The sequence below is a fragment of the Mytilus trossulus genome, chromosome 4 (assembly GCF_036588685.1).
Source record: "Mytilus trossulus isolate FHL-02 chromosome 4, PNRI_Mtr1.1.1.hap1, whole genome shotgun sequence".
Lineage (NCBI taxonomy): Eukaryota > Metazoa > Mollusca > Bivalvia > Mytilida > Mytilidae > Mytilus > Mytilus trossulus.
In genome coordinates this window covers 16,225,985-16,246,106 of record NC_086376.1, presented here as the reverse complement: position 1 = coordinate 16,246,106, position 20,122 = coordinate 16,225,985, and the positions used below count along the sequence as shown (strand labels likewise).

Below are 20,122 nucleotides of genomic sequence, written 5' to 3'. Positions count from 1 at the left end.
AAATTGAAATGGGTTTTAGATAGCTGTGGTTTGGAAGAATCTGTAGAGAAAGCGAGTAGTCCTTCCTACAGAATGAGTTTTTTAGGTGTCTGGTTTGATACGGAGAAAATGACTATGGAAGTTACTCCTGATAGATTATTGGAGATTTTTGACTTAGTTTCATTTTGGTTAAACAAAGACACAGCATCTTTAAAAGAAGTACAGTCCTTAATAGGAAAACTGAATTTTATTGCTAGTTGTGTTCGACCAGGTCGTATTTTTATATCAAGAATTTTAAATTTTCTTAGGGAGTTTAAAAATGAGAATTGTATTTTAGAGGTTTACGAGGAATTGAAGCAGGATCTTCTCTGGTGGTCAGAATTCTTGGAGATATATAATGGTGTTTCACTGTTAAATCTTCAAGAGTGGACAGAACCAGACGAGTATATGGCTTCAGATGCATGTTTGGTAGGTTGTGGAGGAGTTTCAAATGGACAGTTTTTTCACTGTGTGTTTCCAGATTTCATTGTACAGCAAAGCTTACATATAAATGCTTTGGAATTATTGTCCGTTATTGTGTGTTTGAAATTGTGGGGACAAAGAGGCAGAAAGATTGTATTCAGTGTGACAATATGGTTTCAGTTCAAGTTATCAATCAAGGGAAATCGAGGAGTCGTTTTTTACAAGCTTGTCTTAGAGAAATATGTTTTATTTGTGCAATTAAAGAATGTGAATTAAGAGCTATTCATATAGACGGTATTGAGAATAGGTTACCAGATATGTTGTCCAGATGGAGTTTGTCAGATAGTTACTCTGTGCAGTTTTATGAAGCAATAGAAGGTAGAAATTTTCAACATGTTAATGTAGATTCAAATTTTTTCAGATTCTGTCACAATTGGTGAACATAGTTTATCTGTAGACCTTCACATGCTTAAAACACAAGCACAAGAATCTTTGAAATCTGCACACGCTTCAGGAACTAGAAAAAATTTAAAGATACAGTGGAAAGCCTTTTTCCTGTTTTGTCATTTTTATAATTTAAAGACATTGCCTTGCGAGTTAAATACACTTTGCTTGTTTGCACAATTTTTAAGTAGATCATTCAAAAGTGTAGACTCAATCAGAAATTATCTGAATGGAGTTAAGGTGTTACATTTACTTTTTGATTTACCTTTTATTCATTTTGAGTCATTCTATTTTAGATTGTTTATGAAGGGATTAAAACGATGCAATCCTCACACAGTTCGGGCAGCTCTTCCAATCACACCTAGTATTTTATTAAAAATAAGGGAGGAATTAAATTTTGATGATATCAATAGTTACACATATTGGTGCATTTTTCTTTTTGCTTTCTATTTGATTTGTAGAAAATCCAATTTGGTTGGGACAGTAGATGATAGCTCTAAATGTTTGCATAGAGAAAATATTTCAGTTTTGGAAGATTATTTACTAGTTCAGTTTCGTTGGTCTAAGACTATACAATTTGGGGAGAGAGTTTTAGAAATACCAATTGTTAAAAATTTATCCTCGCCGTTGTGTGCTTTTAGTGCATTTAAGGCCATGTGCGCAAAATTTCCTGCTTTAGCATCTTCCCCAGCTTTTCTTGTTTTATCTGGTAGAAAAACTAAGCCAGTGTCCTACAATATGTTACAGAATTTTTTGAAAAACATTGTGGAGAAAATTGGGTTAGATACAACAAAATATTCTTCTCATAGCTTCAGAAGAGGAGGTGCAACTTGGGCATTCCAATGTGGTGTATCTTCTGAACTCATTCAATTACAAGGGGATTGGAAGAGTGACGCCTATAAATTGTATCTTAGATATGGTTTAAATGATAAGCTGCAAGTCTCGTCAAAAATGATGTGTCGACTGTGATATTTGTTTTTTATTTGGTGTTATAATTTTATTAGTTAATAATTTAAATTATATTGTAGGTTTGAAGGCATGGGGTAAACCCAGTTTAGTTATATCAGATTCAATTTTAAAGTATCTTCCAGAGATGAGGAATACGCAACTTCAGGCCTTTGGGGGTCTGAGTTGTGAAATGCTTTTAAGGAAATTAAAAAACAGGGTATTCACCTGGTACCATTTTAATAATATAATTGTACATGTTGGTACAAATGATGTATTTAATATAGATGCTAAGTTATTTTTATTTAAACGGTATTTTCTTCTGAATTAATTTTATCTGAATTTGCAAATAACTTGTCTAAAATTAAAAAAAAAATCAATGTTCATAACTGATTTCATCGACACAAAGTTGTCTCTTGCCAACAAAATGTATTTTATATATTTCCCGGGCGCTTTTTGTTTTCCCCAGGCGCTTTTTCCTCACCCGGGCGCTCCCGGGCGCATTTTAGTAGGACCCTTCAATTTATCTTCCCAGCATTATAACATTGGTTTCCTTCCCCTTTACCTGCATTTCCCTGAAACAACGAACTTTCATTTTCAACACCTAATGTCAGTTTGAGTCTGCTGCAACTTGATAACCTTAGACTGAGGCTACGTCCTTGATATTTTGTTACTCCCAACAATAATTAAGGTATCCCTATATATATATATATACATTCATTTATATATTTACCCAGGTTGGGAATTTTACCACAGAAATCGGAAATTCAAATTGTTATCAATATAATTCTGTAATAATACATTCGACTAAAGCAGCTCTACAGTACTGAGAGCAGTACAGTTAAATTAAAATTAAATTAAAGTACAAATAATTGTGATGATTTTTCCATTAAAGTAATAAATTAAACATGATGAACTATTTGATATTACAATACATGACAATAAAACCTGAACAGGCGGATTTAGTCCTTCTATGAGGGTGGTAAAGGGTTATTTTCGTGCAACGTTTTCGGCCTTTTTTTTTCACGTGTGTTCGTGTTTTGGTGTTTTATTTCTCGTTTTCTCATGTTTTGTTCGATGTGCGTGCTTCGTATTTCCCCTTATTTATTTTCCGTGTTCCGTGTCGGTGCTCTTAATTTCTCGTTCTTGCATTGTTCCGCATTTCATTAAAAGTAAATTGGAACTAACTCAAAGTCAGTGCGTTATAGTACCTTTTGAAACTTGTGTAATATAATAGAAATTGATGTATATTGTTTCCGTTCTACTTACTATTGTATAAGTTTATGTATGCTATACATGTAATAAAGGCCATCAAAATTATATATTTTTTTCAAATCATATATGTAAGAAGAATACGCTAAAAGGTGACCACAAGGTCTGTATGTACATTAACAATGTCTATACATGATCTCCAAGAACGGCTGAGTAATAACTGCTGGTGCTATTTTCTTAATATTCACGATTTTATTTCTCGTGCTTCGTTTTTCCCGATTTTTATTTTTCGTGCTACGTTTTTGCGATTTTTATTTTACGTGTTTCCGTGTTCAGTACCCCCCTTTACCACCCTCTTCTATCATGTCTATGGAGAAACCTCCTGCATAGATTTATTAGCAGCTGATTAGATTTTATAATAAAGTAGGTTCACATGTTCTATACACTTATCCAGAGACAAATATAAACAGAGATTGGCAACTGAAACAGTGGTCAGTGAAATCTAAACCAAAATGTGCAGCTTCTTCTTCTTCTTCTTCTATTTGTGTAAACTTAAGAAATAATTCTTCATGTCATGCTCTATGCTCATTTTAACATGGGTAGACATTATATTTGTCGATATTTTACACTGAGCGTTAGCGAGGTGTAAAATGTGGTCAAACATAATACCTACCCATGTTAAAATGAGCATAGAGCATGACAAGATGGAATTATTTCGATTCTAATAGGACAAATACAGTATTTTTATAGGTCGAAGCATATGAAAATACAGTAAAAATGTTTAGCTGTTCCCTTGTCCTCCCTGAGGATTCTGTACATTACATTTCATATTTTTTAGTTTAAAAAAAATACGAGCAGGGGAAATATATGTTGTTCGATATAATATATATTATAAAAGTTTATGTAAGCTACTTGAATGTGTAAATTTTATAGGATAACGATGGAAACTTTAATATAAACAGTAAAGGAGTAGGTCCGGTAAGGACTCATTTTGGCCTCAAATTTCAGTTTCATCTGACGAAAGATTTTGACATCTTTTTAATCACACTTAAGTGTCTATTTCACTTGATTCAATTAGTTTTTGTGAAAGATTTTAACTAATTTAGTCATTAAAAAGAATCCGATTCAAGCTCAAATATGAAAAATCTCTCAAATATGCCAAAAAATGTCACTTTTCAGATGGTATTTGTCAAAAATGAAAGTGGCCGCATCCGTGTTCATCCACAATCTTTATATATGTTATGTATTATTATAGAATACAACTTACATTTGAATTTTATGGATGAACACGAATGTGGCCACTTTCGTTTTACATGGAAACCGCCTAAAATTTAATCAAAATGATAGAATTTTGAAGATTTCAGTAATTTAGCATGACTTAATGGTGCTACAACCCGATATATGTGCATTGTATTATCAAAAACAGCCCATATTTATGTAGCAGAAGCATTCAACTGTCCAATAAATATATTAAAGTTTACATTTTAACAATTTTGTAAAACTGCCATATTTTGGGGCCAAAAAGGGGTCTTACGGGACCTATTCCTTTGTGTGCATGTGTCAAACATATTTTTAGCTCACCTGGCCCAAAGGGCCAAGTGAGCTTTTCTCATCACTTGGCGTCCTGCGTCCGTCGTCCGTCGTCGTCCGGTGTTAGCTTTTTTACAAAAATCTTCTCCTCTGAAACTACTGGGCCAAATCAAACCAAACTTGGCTACAATCATCATTAGGGTATCTAGTTTAAAAAATGTGTGGCGTGACCCAGTCATCCAACCAAGATGGCCGCCACGGCTAAAAATAGAACATAGGGGTAAAATGCAGTTTTTGGCTTATAACTCAAAAACCAAAGCATTTAGAGGAAATCTGACATGGGGTAAAAATGTTTATCAGGTCTAGATCTATCTGCCCTGAAATTTTCAGATGAATCGGTTAACCTGTTGTTGGGTTGCTGCCCCTGAATTGGTAATTTTGAGGAAATTTTGCTGTTTTTGGTTATTATCTTGAATATTATTATAGATAGAGATAAACTGTAAACAGTAATAATGTTCAGCAAAGTTAGATTTACAAATAAGTCAACATGACCGAAATGGTCATGTGACCCCCTTTAGGAGTTATTGCCCTTTATAGTCAATTTTTAACCATTTTTCATAAATCTAAGTAATCTTTTACAAAAATCTTCTCCTCTGAAACTACTGAGCCAAATTAATCCAAACTTGGCCAAAATCATCTTTGGGGTATCTAGTTTAAAAAATGTGTGGCGTGACCCGGTCAACCAACCAAGATGGCCGCCACGGCTAAAAATAGAACATAGGGGTAAAATGCAGTTTTTGGCTTATAACTCAAAAACCAAAGCATTTTGAGGAAATTTGACATGGGATAAAATGTTAATCAGGTCAATATCTATCTGCCCTGAAATTTTCAGATGAATTGGACAATCGGTTGTTGGCTTGCTGCCCTCCAATTGGTAATTATTAAAGAAATTTTGCCGTTTTTGGTTATTATCTTGAATACTATTATAGATAGAGATAAACTGTAAACAGCAATAATGTTCAGCAAAGTAAGATCTACAAATAAGTCAACAGGACCTAAATGGTCAATTGACCCCTTAAGGAGTTATTGCCCTTTATAGTCAATTTTTAACAATTTTCATTAATTCGGTAAATTTATGTAAATTTTTACCAAATATTTTTCTCTGTTACTAATGGGCAAGGTTCATTATAGATATAATTGTAAGAAGCAAGAACGTTCAGTAAAGTAAGAACTTCAAACACATCACCATCACCAAAATACAATTTTGTCATGAATCCGTTTGTGTCCTTTGTTTAATATGCACATAGACCAAGGTGACCGACACAGGCTCTAAAGAGCCTCTAGTTTGTTCTCATTAGAACACGGCTTTGTTTACAAAGCGTAATAAGGACGTCATATTAGAATTCCAATTATGAAACACCTCCGCATCAGATATTATTCAGAAGGGAGCTAATTAAAACTTATAATGTATTGACTAAAAGTTTCCACATATAACATAATTTTTTTTTAGAATCACTGTACACGGATAAAATCAAATCTATTTAAGGACTGATAAAATAATTTACGCAGTTAAGAGGTAAAATATCTAGGCCTTATCAAAATTTATATTTAATATTTACTGTACACAACTAAAATCTAAAAATAAAGGGTGCTTTATACAATGGAGAGCGCAAAAATCCAAAGTTTACGGTTTGGAATATAAATGTAAATAAAAAACAAAATTAAAAAACTGGACAAAATCACTTAAGCTTTATACAGTAAAAATAAGGGGGACACCCCTGCCTCTACCTTATCACATATGTACAAACAGCTCATATCACAAATGTTCAGTATTTATGGTTTTACTTTTCTATACAGTTCATCGGACTTTCACAATTTCTGCAGAATACAAGTTCTCTCAGTATGCAGCCTATAGCACATATCGGTAGACATTTTTTGAATTTTGTCTCACTCGGTACGACTGTTAATATCAGGTAATATAAGTGTACTATCAATAATCAATTTAACGATATCTACTAGATTTTTAAATCTTTCAGTCCATCCTGACGTGCCAATAAAAGAGATGACTAAGGCCTTTAGATTATAAAATAATGTTTTTCTCTGCTGATGTAATGCAGGACAGAGTAGTAAGAAGTGTGTTATGTCCTCATTTAATGTTCCACACTATCTGCACAAGGAAGACTCTTTTCCACCACTAAATTTATGTTTATTTGACTCAAAGAGGGTAAGTTCCAGTTAAGAGACGAATTTTTACTGCTTCTTTCTTAACATCTGAAATTGTTGATGAAAGGCTGGTCAAAACAGGGAGTACTGATCCATTTGAAAACTGAATCAATGCTTGGCAAATCATACATAGCTAACGTACCTGCGACTTGGACCTTACAGAGGAAGCTTTGTTGATTGTCCATATTCATAATTAGTAGTCTGTCTACCAGATCCAGTAATGTTGAGTTGTGGTAAGAGACAATGTTATAAAGGAAAGATAGTTGTCTTTTATGGATTTCAGCCTCAATTGTAAGAGTGCAGAAGATGAGATATACAGCACCAGTAGCTATTCTTGTGGGCATTAACTGCTCAAGTTTTTCTTATGAAAGCGTGACAAGATGTCCATTTGCTTCTGATTAAGTGGTAGAATCTCCATGCCATACAACAGCCTTGGAATGATGTAGCTCTGATATATTTTATAAGAAGTTTGTGGATTGAGGCCATTTGTGCCATGCAGGCCAGTGTTCATCAGGGAGTACAACGTTCTTCTTGCAATACTGATACATGCTTCGATGTTTACATCATTTTCCTTTAATTCTACCCTTATTAGACCAAGATGTGTAGTACTAGTATCCTCTGATGGATATATTAAGTTTTTGCCTAAGTTCCATTGTAGATCAGATCTGTTAATGTTTTTAGGTTTAATTAAAATGACTGCCTTTGTTTTTGAAGGATTATGGTTACTCTAGATTGGTTAGCATGGTTATTCGTTACAGAGAGCATACATTGAAGTTCCTGTTCACAGTTGCTAATTATGAAGGCTACATCGTCTGCACATGTTGGACAGCCCACATATGTTGTGCCTATTTTAAATCCTAAGCTGTGTGATTTGAGATCTTCAAGGAGATTGTTGACATATACCTTCCTATGACATACTGGATTTGTGTATAGAGGTTTTTTTTTCATATTCTCAACCAGTTTGATGCAATTTACAATAAAAATCAGTATTATACTTTTATAGCTGTCGGACATGGTGTTTTGTTTCAATATCAAGACAGACCCTTGTCCGTTTACACTTAAAACACTTTTCCATCTTCAGAGAATTATTGTACCCAGGACATGCATTACTTTCCTATCATGACATACTGGATTTGTGTATAGAGATGTTTTTTCTTCATATTTTCAACCACTTTGCTAATTTACAATTGGATGTTATTATTTATATTAGTGTTTGTCGAATGAATGTCATTATTTAGGACTTGTAGATTTGGTGCCAGATTCTTAGATACTGTACGCAATAGGCACATATAAACAAATGGATTTCATTTGTTTGTAATGCACAACAGTGCTAAGTAAGAATCATATATTAGCTAATCAGGGCAAGTAATTTTTTTCCGAACAAGTGAAATTTTTAATTTTACTTGCCCAGGGACAAGTGCTCACAACAAATATTTCCACACCCCTGAGTAAATAAAAAAGTTTTCTGTGCAGACAATTATTAGTATAAAGTCTTGAAGGCAATTGTTGATGTTAATTAAATTCTTTCAGAATGCCCAAAAAAAGAAGAAAGCCATCAGTTTGCCAAAGAAGAAAGTACCATTATGATAATTTGAGGAAACCAAAACTGGATATCGATATTGTAAACACTAACCAGCCTTCTGGCTTGACCTGTACACCAGTAGATCATGTGTATGTATTTCTCTGACTTATCATATTCTATCTAATATATTATGTATATATAAAGCAGTGGCTGATGTAAGGCATCAAAGAAAAAATATAATAGCCTTTCAAGACCTAAACCTAGAGGACAAAACAAATGTAAATGATATGTGGAACACATTTAAAACAAATCTTACAGAATCAAGTGGAAAACAACATTCCTCATAAGTTCCTAACATACAAAAAAAGACTTCCTTCGATTCACAACAATCTAAGGAAAATTTAAATACAAAAAACAAGCTATATAATAAAATGAAACAAGACATCAAGTATGCTGAAAAGTACTGACATCTGAAAAAAACAAGTACAAAAAGAACAAAGAACAGCATACTGGGGTTAGTACCCTGCCATGTCCACTTGTATGTTATGTCTATCTGATGAGTTCAGCCTTTTTCAACTGATTTTTGTAGTTCGTTCTTATGTTGTACTGTTATACCACTGTCCCAGGTTAGGGGAGGGTTGGGATCCTGCTAACATGTTTAACCCCGCCACATCATTTATGTATGTGCCTGTCCCAAGTCAGGAGCCTGTAATTCAGTGGTTGTCGTTAGTTTATGTGTTACATATTTGTTTTTCGTTCATTTTTTTTTTACATAAATAAGGCCATTAGTTTTCTTGTTTGAATTGTTTTACATTGTCTTATCAGGGCCTTTTATAGCTGACTATGCGGTATGGGCCTTGCTCATTGTTGAAGGCTGTACGATGACCTATAGTTGTTAATGTTTGTGTCATTTTGGTCTTTTTATGGGTAGTTGTCTCATTGGCAATCATACCACATCTTCTTTTTTATATTATATTAAAAAAATGATATTAGACCTACCCATAATTGAACCCGACCAACAGTGCAACAATCAATCTTAACCTAAAAAGCTATTTTCCTTTATTTAATCACTGTGCACAGATAACACCATTGTTGCACCACTGCACGAAAAAAGAAGGACAGTTTTAATAGCTGATACAAAGCAAAAGGCAGACATCCTCAATACACAATTTCAATCATTGTTTACAACTGAATCAAATAACACCATTCCAGACAAAGGTCCTAGCTCACACCCTGTGATAACACCACTTGAAATATCTTTACCTGGTGTCAATAAACTCCTACACAATATAAACCCACAAAAGAAAACTTGCCCAGACAACATCAGCAGCAGAATACTTAAAGAACTCAAGGACCAAACAGCTCCAATTCTTACACTTATAAAAAACATCACTTGAAACTGGCATTACACCATCAGACTGGAAACACACCAATGTATCACCATCATTCAAAAAAGGGGAAAAATATAAACCAAAAAATTACCATCCTATATTATTGACATGTATTTCCTGTAAACTTATGGAGCATATCTTCACTAAACACATCATCAACCATCTTGAAAAGAACAATATACTGTATGACCTCCAGCATGGCTTCCGTCAGTCTAGATCTTGTGAAACGCAACTCATTTCATTCATCCAAGAACCTGCAGCAAATAATAACAACAACACTCAAATATTTTAGTAGATTTAATTTTTATGGACTTTTCCAAAGCCTTTGATAAAGTCCCTCTTAAAAGATTACTCTATAAATTACACTATTACGGTATCCAAAATAAAACTTTAAACTGGGTCTCTGCCTTCTTAAATGACAGAACACAAATAGTTGTCCTGGATGGAGAGCATCTGACCTAGCCCCAGTCACATCAGGTGTCCCTCAAGGCACAGGTCTGGGCCCAGTATTATTCTTGGTAATTACATTAATGACATACCAGAATACCTATCATCCAGTAAGCTCAGACTGTTTACCGATTACAGTATCATCTACAAAACCATAAAATCTCAAAGTGACTGTGATGCTCTACAGTAAGATTTAGATGCAGCTGCTAGGTGGGAGCAAGACTGGTTGATGGCTTTCCGTTCAGACAAATGCACAGTCCTTACAGTCTCACAGAAGAAAAACGACTATATCCTCCTCAATCACAAACTGGAACTGTCTCTTTAGCTAAATATATGGGCATTACACTTCAAGCAAACTTAAAATGGTCAAAACATACAGACAACATTATAGCTAATGACAAGAAATCCCTGGGCTACTTAAAAAGAAACTTAAAAACATCATATCAGAACATCAAAACTCAGGCATATCTGGCACTAGTCCATCCTAAACTTGAATATTCATGTTCAGTATGGGACCCTCACACAGTTGAACAAACCTCCAAAATCGAGATGGTCCAAAGGTGAGCTCCCAGATATGTCTGTAACAGATACCATAACATCAGTAGCCCGACAGATATGATAAACACCCTAAACTGGCCAACTCTACAGGCAAGAAGAACACGCACAAGATTAATAATGTTCTACAAAATAGAACATCAAATTGTAACTATACCATCTGCTATTCTCATACCATCAGACAGTAGAACCCGCAAAAACCATAATTATACTGTTAGACACTTTTCAACCTAAAAAGATACATATAAATACTCATTTTTTCCATATACCATAACTCAGTGGAACTTATTGCCGATGCAAACAGTCGCTGTTGCCACAGTCGACACTTTCGGTGAACAGCTCACACTAGCTGTTTTCCACAAATTCATCTAACTCATATTAGCCTATGTACATAGTTTTAATCACAATTTTAATAATTTAAATTGCGCACCTTATTTCCAAATATTTTAGTTTTTTGATTTTGTAAATTAATATATATATAGGCCATGCTGCGCGCACAAACAGTAAATAATCTTCAGATCATTGAAGGACTACTAAAAACCTAAAGAAGAAGAAGACCTCATAATTATTTGGACTACCTGAACCCATTGATGAGGGGCCTGAAGGCCCAAGCAGGTCCAGGCCAAAGTACCTGTTGGTAATGAATAAGAGGGGCCTGTTGAAGAATCTTGATAAATACATTGTTTTTTCTATATGTTTAATCGTCATGATAGCTAATGCATATAAAATAACATCACACAGTATAGCGTTATGGTTACAACGTGTACGCCCTGGCAATTAGACATTAATTTACCAACACCCATGTGAAGGGATGTTGTATGATTGGTAATGACTGATAAAGTGAATGAAAGCAACTAGTGGTCTCTGTAATGTCTTTAACTAACTGATGGCCACTATACTGTCTTCAACCAACTAGTGGTCACTATACTGTTTTTAACCAACTAATGGTCACTATACTGTCTTCAACCAACTAGTGGTCACTATACTGTTTTTAACCAACTAATGGTCACTATACTGTCTTCAACCAACTAGTGGTCACTATACTGTTTTTAACCAACTAATGGTCACTATACTGTCTTCAACCAACTAGTGGTCACTATACTGTTTTTAACCAACTAATGGTCACTATACTGTCTTCAACCAACTAGTGGTCACTATACTGTTTTTAACCAACTAATGGTCACTATACTGTCTTCAACCAACTAGTGGTCACTATACTGTTTTTAACCAACTAATGGTCACTATACTGTCTTCAACCAACTAGTGGTCACTATACTGTTTTTAACCAACTAATGGTCACTATACTGTCTTCAACCAACTAGTGGTCACTATACTGTTTTTAACCAACTAATGGTCGCTACACTGTCTTCAACCAACTAGGGGTCACAATACTGTCATCAACCAACTAGTGGTCACTATACTGTCTTCAACCAAAAAATTGTTACTATACTGTCTTCAACCCACTTATAGTCACAAAATGTCTCAAACAAATAATGGTCACTACACTGTCTTCAACCAACAAGTGGTCACTATACTGTCTTCAACCAACTAGTGGTCACCACACTATCTTCAACCAACTAGTGGTCACCACACTGTCTTCAACCAACAAGTGGTCACCACACTGTCTTCAACCAACTAGTGGTCACTATACTGTCTTCAACCAACTAGTAGTCACTATACTGTCTTCAACCAACTAGTGGTCACTATACTGTCTTCAACCAACTAGTGGTCACTATACTGTCTTCAACCAACTAGTGGTCACTATACTGTTTTTAACCAACTAATGGTCACTATACTGTCTTCAACCAACTAGTGGTCACTATACTGTTTTTAACCAACTAATGGTTGCTACACTGTCTTCAACCAACTAGTGGTCACAATACTGTCATCAACCAACTAGTGGTCACTATACTGTCTTCAACCAAAAAATTGTTACTATACTGTCTTCAACCCACTAATAGTCACAAAATGTCTCAAACAAATAATGGTCACTACACTGTCTTCAACCAACAAGTGGTCACTATACTGTCTTCAACCAACTAGTGGTCACCACACTATCTTCAACCAACTAGTGGTCACCACACTGTCTTCAACCAACAAGTGGTCACCACACTGTCTTCAACCAACTAGTGGTCACTATACTGTCTTCAACCAACTAGTAGTCACTATACTGTCTTCAACCAACTAATGGTCACTATACTGTCTTCAACCAACTAGTGGTCACTATACTGTTTTTAACCAACTAATGGTCACTACACTGTCTTCAACCAACTAGTGGTCACTTTACTGTCTTCAACCAACTAGTGGTCACTATACTGTCTTCAACTAAAAAATTGTAACTATACTGTTTTCAACTCACTAATGGTCACAAAATGTCTCAGCCAACTAATGGTCACTACACTGTCTTCAACCAACAAGTGGTCACTATACTGTCTTCAACCGACTAGTGGTCACTATACTGTCCTCAACCAACTAGTGGTCACTTTACTGTCTACAACCAACTAATGGTAACTACTGTCTTCAACCAATTAGTGGTCACTATAATGTCTTCAACCAACTAGTGGTCACTATACTGTTTTTAACCAACTAATGGTCACTGTACTGCCTTCAGCCAACTAGTGATCACTATACTGTTTTTAACCAACTAGTGGTCACTACACTGTCTTCAACCAATTAGTGGTCACTATACTGTCATCAACCAACTAGTGGTCACTTTACTGTCTTCAACCAACCAGTGGTCATTATACTGTCTTCAACCAAAAAATTGAAACTATACTGTCTTCAACCAACTAATGGTCACAAAATGTCTCAACCAACTAATGGTCACTACACTGTCTTCAACCAAAAAGTGGTCACATTACTGTCTTAACCAACTAGTGGTCACTATACTGTCTTAAACCAACTTATGGTCACTATACTGTCTTCAACCAACTAGTGGTCACCATACTGTCATCAACCAGCTAGTGGTCACTATACTGTAATCAACCAACTAGTGATCACCATACTGTCATCAACCAACTAGTGGTCACTATACTGTCTTCAACCAACCTATGGTCACTGTATTGTCTTATACCAACTAGTGGTCACTATACTTTCTTCAACCAACTAATGGTCACCATACTGTCATCAACCAACTTATAGTCACTATACTGTCTTAAACCAACTTATAGTCACTATACTGTCTTCAACCAACTTATAGTCACTATACTTTCTTAAACCAACTTATGGTCACTATACTGTCTTCAACCAACTAGTGGTCACCATACTGTCATCAACCAACTAGTGGTCACTATACTGTAATCAACCAACTAGTGGTCACTGTATTGTCTTAAACCAACTTATAGTCACTATACTGTCTTCAACCAACTTATAGTCACTATACTTTCTTAAACCAACTGATGGTCACTATACTGTCTTCAACCAACTAGTGGTCACCATACTGTCATCAACCAACTAGTGGTCACTATACTGTCATCAACCAACTAATGGTCACCATACTGTCATCAACCAACTTATAGTCACTTTACTGTCTTAAACCAACTTATAGTCACTATACTGTCTTCAACCAACTTATAGTCACTATACTTTCTTAAACCAACTTATGGTCACTATACTGTCTTCAACCAACTAGTGGTCACCATACTGTCATCAACCAACTAGTTGTCACTATACTGTCTTCAACCAACCTATGGTCACTGTATTGTCTTATACCAACTAGTGGTCACTATACTGTCTTCAACCAACTCATGGTTACTATACTGTCTTCAACCAACTTATGGTCACTATACTGTCTTCAACCAACTTATAGTCACTATACTTTCTTAAACCAACTTATAGTCACTATACTGTCTTCAACCAACTTATAGTCACTATACTTTCTTAAACCAACTTATGGTCACTACACTGTCTTCAACCAACAAGTGGTCACTATACTGTCTTTAACCAACTAATGGTCACTATACTGTCTTCAACCAACTAATGGTCGCTACACTGTCTTCAACCAACTTATGGTCACGATACTTTATTAAACCAACTAGTGGTCACTATACTGTCTTCAACCAACCTATGGTCACTGTATTGTCTTATACCAACTAGTGGTCACTATACTGTCTTCAACCAACTCATGGTTACTATACTGTCTTCAACCAACTTATGGTCACTATACTGTCTTCAACCAACTCATGGTTACTATACTGTCTTCAACCAACTTATGGTCACGATACTTTATTAAACCAACTAGTGGTCACTATACTGTCTTCAACCAACCTATGGTCACTGTATTGTCTTATACCAACTAGTGGTCACTATACTGTCTTCAACCAACTCATGGTTACTATACTGTCTTCAACCAACTAGTGGTCACTATACTGTCTTCAACCAACTCATGGTTACTATACTGTCTTCAACCAACTAGTGGTCACTATACTGTGTTCAACCAACTCATGGTCACTATACTGTCTTCAGCCAACTTATGATCACTATACTGTCTTCAGCCAACTAGTGGTCACTATACTGTCTTCAACCAACTAATGGTCACTATACTGTCTTCAGCCAACTAGTGATCACTATACTGTTTTTAACCAACTAATGTTCACTTTACTGTCATCAACCAACTAGTGGTCACTATACTGTCTTCAACCAAAAAAGTGTTACTATACTGTCTTCAACCCACTAATGGTCATAAAGTCTCAACCAACTAATGGTCACTACACTGTCTTCAACCAACAAGTGGTCACTATACTGTCTTCAACCAACTAGTGGTCACTATACTGTCTTCAACCAACTAGTAGTCACTATACTGTCTTCAACCAACTAATGGTCATTATACTGTCTTCAACCAACTAGTGGTCACTATACTGTTTTTAACCAACTAATGGTCACTGACGTTGATGTTTAGAGGAGTTGTATATCTATATTCAACCCAACAGTGTTAGATCTGTAAATTTGCTTTCGCAAATTTTTGGTTCTTCCCTCGCCGGGATTCGAACCCATGCTACTGTGATATCGTGACACCAAACAGCCTGCACTGCAGCCTGCACTGCAGCTGTCCCGCTAGACCACATGACCACCTGGGCTCTACAATAATAGAGCTTTCGCTGGCCATGTGTTACCTTTCCACTTCAGTTTTAATCTAGTGGCGTACTACAGTACATGATATATAAGGCATGAAGATGTTATATATATATGTCTAGCGGGAGGGCTGCAATGCAGGCGATTTTGGTGTCTGGTGAGATTTAAATTAAACCTAAAGCATTTCATGTATGTTATATAATCATGATAACATAGCAAGTAAAGTTCAAAAGTAGAATCGATGTTGTATAATTATAGGTTCTCCAATTTAAGTTCAATATTATTCTTCAAATCTATTTGTTTTTTCTTTTTCTTTCAGAATGCCAAAGAGGAAGAAGGGAAGTAACTTAAAAAAACAGGTTAAAAAGAAAAAGAAGCCATTGCCAGCTGTTGATCCTATCATGGAGGAGATTTCTTTTTTAGTTTCAAACCAGACTGATGATGCAATTGTCAAGATTGAACTCAATGAGGACATTTCTATTGCATCAGATGAAGACCAAAGGGAACTTTTATTAGGTGAACATAAAGACCACACATATACATCAAAAGAACAGCCACTTGAGATGGAATATACAGGTAATCAGGACTTTGATTGTCAGGAGGACTTTTTTGTAGCACCTGTGGAAGGCACAGAGCAACAGATCATCCAAGAAATAGAGATATTTTCAGTGTATCAGTCACCGAATGAACTTGCAGAACCTTCTCTATCTCCCTTTAAGACTTTGTGCTGTTTGCTACAAATTAGAATTAGTGATCCATATATTTTTACCTGTACAGATAATGAAATTCGTATAGTTGAACTGTACCAGATCAGTAGCAAGAACCTTAGTATAAAACTCACAGTTATCATTGACAGTAGATTTTGTGCCAATATATATGTACATAGGAAGGAAGTTCCAAGAGACAATTCTTTTTGGACAGGACTGCCAAATATATATGATAGCATAGAATCTGTAACAAAGTTATTATCACGTCTTAGTTGGTTTTCTGTCTGTGTTGGAAATCCTGATGAGAAATATCAATACATTACGCCAGTTGGATGTGGAATCAGTACCCAGTACTCCAGTACGATTCGCAGCTTCAGGGAAGGTAACTTCAGTGCCACATCAGCTGGCTCTGGTGAATACACATCATCAATAAGATCTGTTCATTGTTCATTGTTAGTCAAAGGAAACCGCTGTTCACAATGTATGGATGACCGTCTCATGTTAAGAAAGAGACATCAAAGAGCTGTAGAGCGTCAGAAATCGCCTCTAACAGATTTTGTTCACAAGACAATAAAACATGAAAGCATGACTAGATCAAACCTAATTGAAAAAATCAACCAGCAACGAGATGAAATAAAGTCAATGTCATTAGAAATTAAGGAACTAAAGAGAAAGTCTCAGCAGGAAAGTCTCAAGAATGGAGCTTCATAATAAGATGGTCCAGTTAATTGAATTAAAAGACTGAAAATGTACATTGTAAACTAAAAATAATTTAAAAAATCATCACTAGGGTATCTAGTTTTTAAAATGTGTCTGATGACCCTGCCCTTCAACCAAAATGGACAACATGGCTTAAATTACAACATAAGGGTAACATGCAGTTTTTGGCTTATATCTCTGAAACTTAATTAGCATTTAGAGCAAATAGCACATGTGGCAAAAATGTTCATCAGATTTAGATTTGTCTGCCCTGAAATTTTTAGACCAATCGGACAACCTGTTGTTGGGTTGCTGCCCCTGAGTTAGTAAAATGAAATACACATGTTTAGACAAAATATTTTTCTTCAAAGTCATCTCCAACTTATAGTTTAGGAGGTAAAATTTGTCACAACGCAAAAGGAGCCATTCATGATAATTATAAACAGTTCATTTTGTAAAGTTGATGAGGAATGAAGATGTGCTTGATTACAACCTCAATTTTTCTATACAATATATTTTGGAAACCTTTTTATCACATGTTAATTTACAATAATTTTTCAAGCTGCAGGCTCTGATGAGGTAGCCATTTTTATAGAAGAGAATGCTTATGGCCTTGATCAATATGTTAAATAGTGGTATTTCTTGTTGTAAAAGAGCATGAAAACAAGAATACAGTTTTTTAATCAGATTCTGGGAATCCATCACTACTAAACAGGGTGATGTATGCCTCTATCACCGATATACTTTATAGAAATTATAGAAAAACATTTCTCTAAATGTAAAGAAGTCATAAGCTTTGGAAAAAGTGTTAAATTTAATTTCTTGACTTAAACTGCGTTGTAATTTCTGTTGAATCCCCAAATAGATTTTGAATGGGATCTGACATTATGCTGTCTGCAGTATCTTTGTAGGGAGCGTGGAATATTGAATAATACATATGTTACTGAAATACCATTCATTAGGCCCCTCATGAGGATGGGGGTATCCAAGTAATGTTTACGATACTCGCTTTCAGTCGCTTCCGTCATCGGACATTTTCAATTTTTACAAAGTTGATGAAACATCAACTTTATCTTGATAATTAAAGAAATTAAGACATAAACGATTAATTATCTTAAGAAATGAGGTTAAAGCATCGTTCTTGCAGTGTGTAGCAAGTTGTATGATAAAAATACAACTTTTTATCACTTCGTGCACTTTCGAAAGTTCCGGTGCTTGTTACTCGAAAACGTACATCAACCTAACTTTCGGCTGCAAAATAAGTTTGTTACTTCATTTAAACTTGATAAAAGTTGCCCCCAGTAAATGTTCAATCCATTTATTGCATTAAAAACGTCATGATCCTTTCCAAAATAACTTGTCAAACATCGTTTATTTTTGTAAATTTTCTTGCAATCGTCCGCCATTGTTCGATTTCTAAACTACGGGTCGGAAACGGACCAACTATGACCAAAATCCGTATTTTTACAAAAATTACTACGGACGCACGGATGGAACAGCTGAAAGAAGAATAGTGACTGATCCCAAAAGGAAAAATTACGCATTCCACACGCATTAAAAGACTGGTTACATCTAAATAAACTCATCATTGATTTGTGTATATAATTCCCTATAATTTATATGGATTGTTGTAAACTATTGTAAAGTTGCACTATTACACTAATATCAATAAATTATGGCCCAGCTTACCTTTATATATCTTTTGATGAGAAAAACTGATTTCATACACAAGATAGTTTTTAATTAAATTGTATTTGATATATTATAAATTCTTTACCTTTTAAAAAAAAAATAAGACATTTAGTTGGTAGTTTCTCACAAGGACCTTAGTAAAATTAAACAATTTTTAATTTGAAATGTTACTTTAATTGAATACTCAGATATGAATTGAACAATATAAAAAGAACATTATTTGCAAATGACTGTTTATACTACAGTAAAAGCCAAACATTGTAGCGCACCGCACGAATGAGCACTTCTCTTTCAAATCTCACCACTTCTCCCTATCAGTTTCAAAAAGAGAAGTCACTTCTCCCTATAATTCTGAAGTAGTGTGATTATGATAATCACAAATGTTTGGCCAATATCACATATTCAGTAGTTTAAAACTGTATGTTTAAAAACAGTATGGTAATCAAATGATAAAAAATAGTCTTTTAGATTATCATATAGTCATGAAATATTTAGTCTGGTAATAGAATAATCACTATAAAAACTTCAAGTAATCACATGATCAAAAAACTCATGAGGAGTCTCATTTTTCATCATTTGTAATTTTGTCTTTCATTGCTTCAATTTTGTGGGATTTCGCCTTACCCATTAAAGATGCTGAATTTCTAGCTCTTTTGTGAAATGCTGTAAGATGAGAAATTATTGAGTGAATGAATGTACAGTATAAATAAATATCTGATAATAAAAATAATATTTATACCTTGAATGATCGTTATACAGTTACTCTTTATCTTAGCCTAAAGCTTGAGAAGGGATAAAATCATATGCAGTGATATTTTATATTCAAAATGGATTGAATAAGTATGGAATCATATGCAGGGATACTTAATATCCAAAATGGATTGAAAAAGGATGGAATTATATGCAGTGATATTTTTGGTATATACATATATTTATATATAAATAAAGATTCAACCACTGCAACAAGTTTCTTAAGACATTCTCCATTCGGGACAATAACATGTAATATTTTCGAGAGTGAGGCTTGCTATGCATTTTAAATAATTAAAATTTAACTGTGGAGAGTGGAGAAATATCGTAACACATGCGTTTTAGATGTGGAATCTGTTTCTCTAATGATTTAATCTTCCCTTTGAAAAGAATTGCAGAAAGTTGTTTTCTATATTTGTGACGTCCTCAGTCATATCATGGTCGCCTTTTTTCATGACGACACATTAGGAAAATGCAGAAGAAACCAAGAACAT

At 34.8% G+C, this 20,122-nt stretch overlaps 1 protein-coding gene across 3 annotated transcripts; it reads left to right on the top strand.

Moving 5' to 3' along the window:
• The first annotated feature begins 2,392 nt into the window (after positions 1 to 2,392).
• On the top strand, positions 2,393 to 17,511 carry LOC134714774 (uncharacterized). 3 transcript variants are annotated; one of them, XM_063576324.1, is made up of 4 exons: positions 2,396 to 2,442; positions 3,411 to 3,465; positions 8,326 to 8,466; positions 16,100 to 17,511. In XM_063576324.1, the coding sequence occupies exons 3-4, from the start codon at positions 8,327 to 8,329 to the stop codon at positions 17,196 to 17,198; spliced, it is 1,239 nt and encodes a 412-aa protein (XP_063432394.1). In that variant the 5' UTR covers positions 2,396 to 2,442; positions 3,411 to 3,465; position 8,326; the 3' UTR covers positions 17,199 to 17,511. The 3 variants fall into 3 exon arrangements, with proteins under 3 accessions (XP_063432393.1, XP_063432395.1, XP_063432394.1); XM_063576323.1 differs by lacking the exon at positions 3,411 to 3,465 and having other exon boundaries at positions 2,393 to 2,521; XM_063576325.1 differs by lacking the exons at positions 3,411 to 3,465; positions 8,326 to 8,466 and having other exon boundaries at positions 2,393 to 2,521.
• Positions 17,512 to 20,122: the final 2,611 nt, after the last annotated feature.

What these genes read in the sequence shown, in the direction of transcription:
- LOC134714774 (XM_063576323.1), top strand. Translation starts at nt 8,327, where the DNA reads ATGCCCAAAAAAAGAAGAAAGCCATCAGTTTGCCAAAGAAGAAAGTAC. An exon ending in TGTACACCAGTAGATCATGT is followed by an intron (nt 8,467 to 16,099) that starts GTATGTATTTCT and finishes TTTTTCTTTCAG; the next exon opens with AATGCCAAAGAGGAAGAAGG.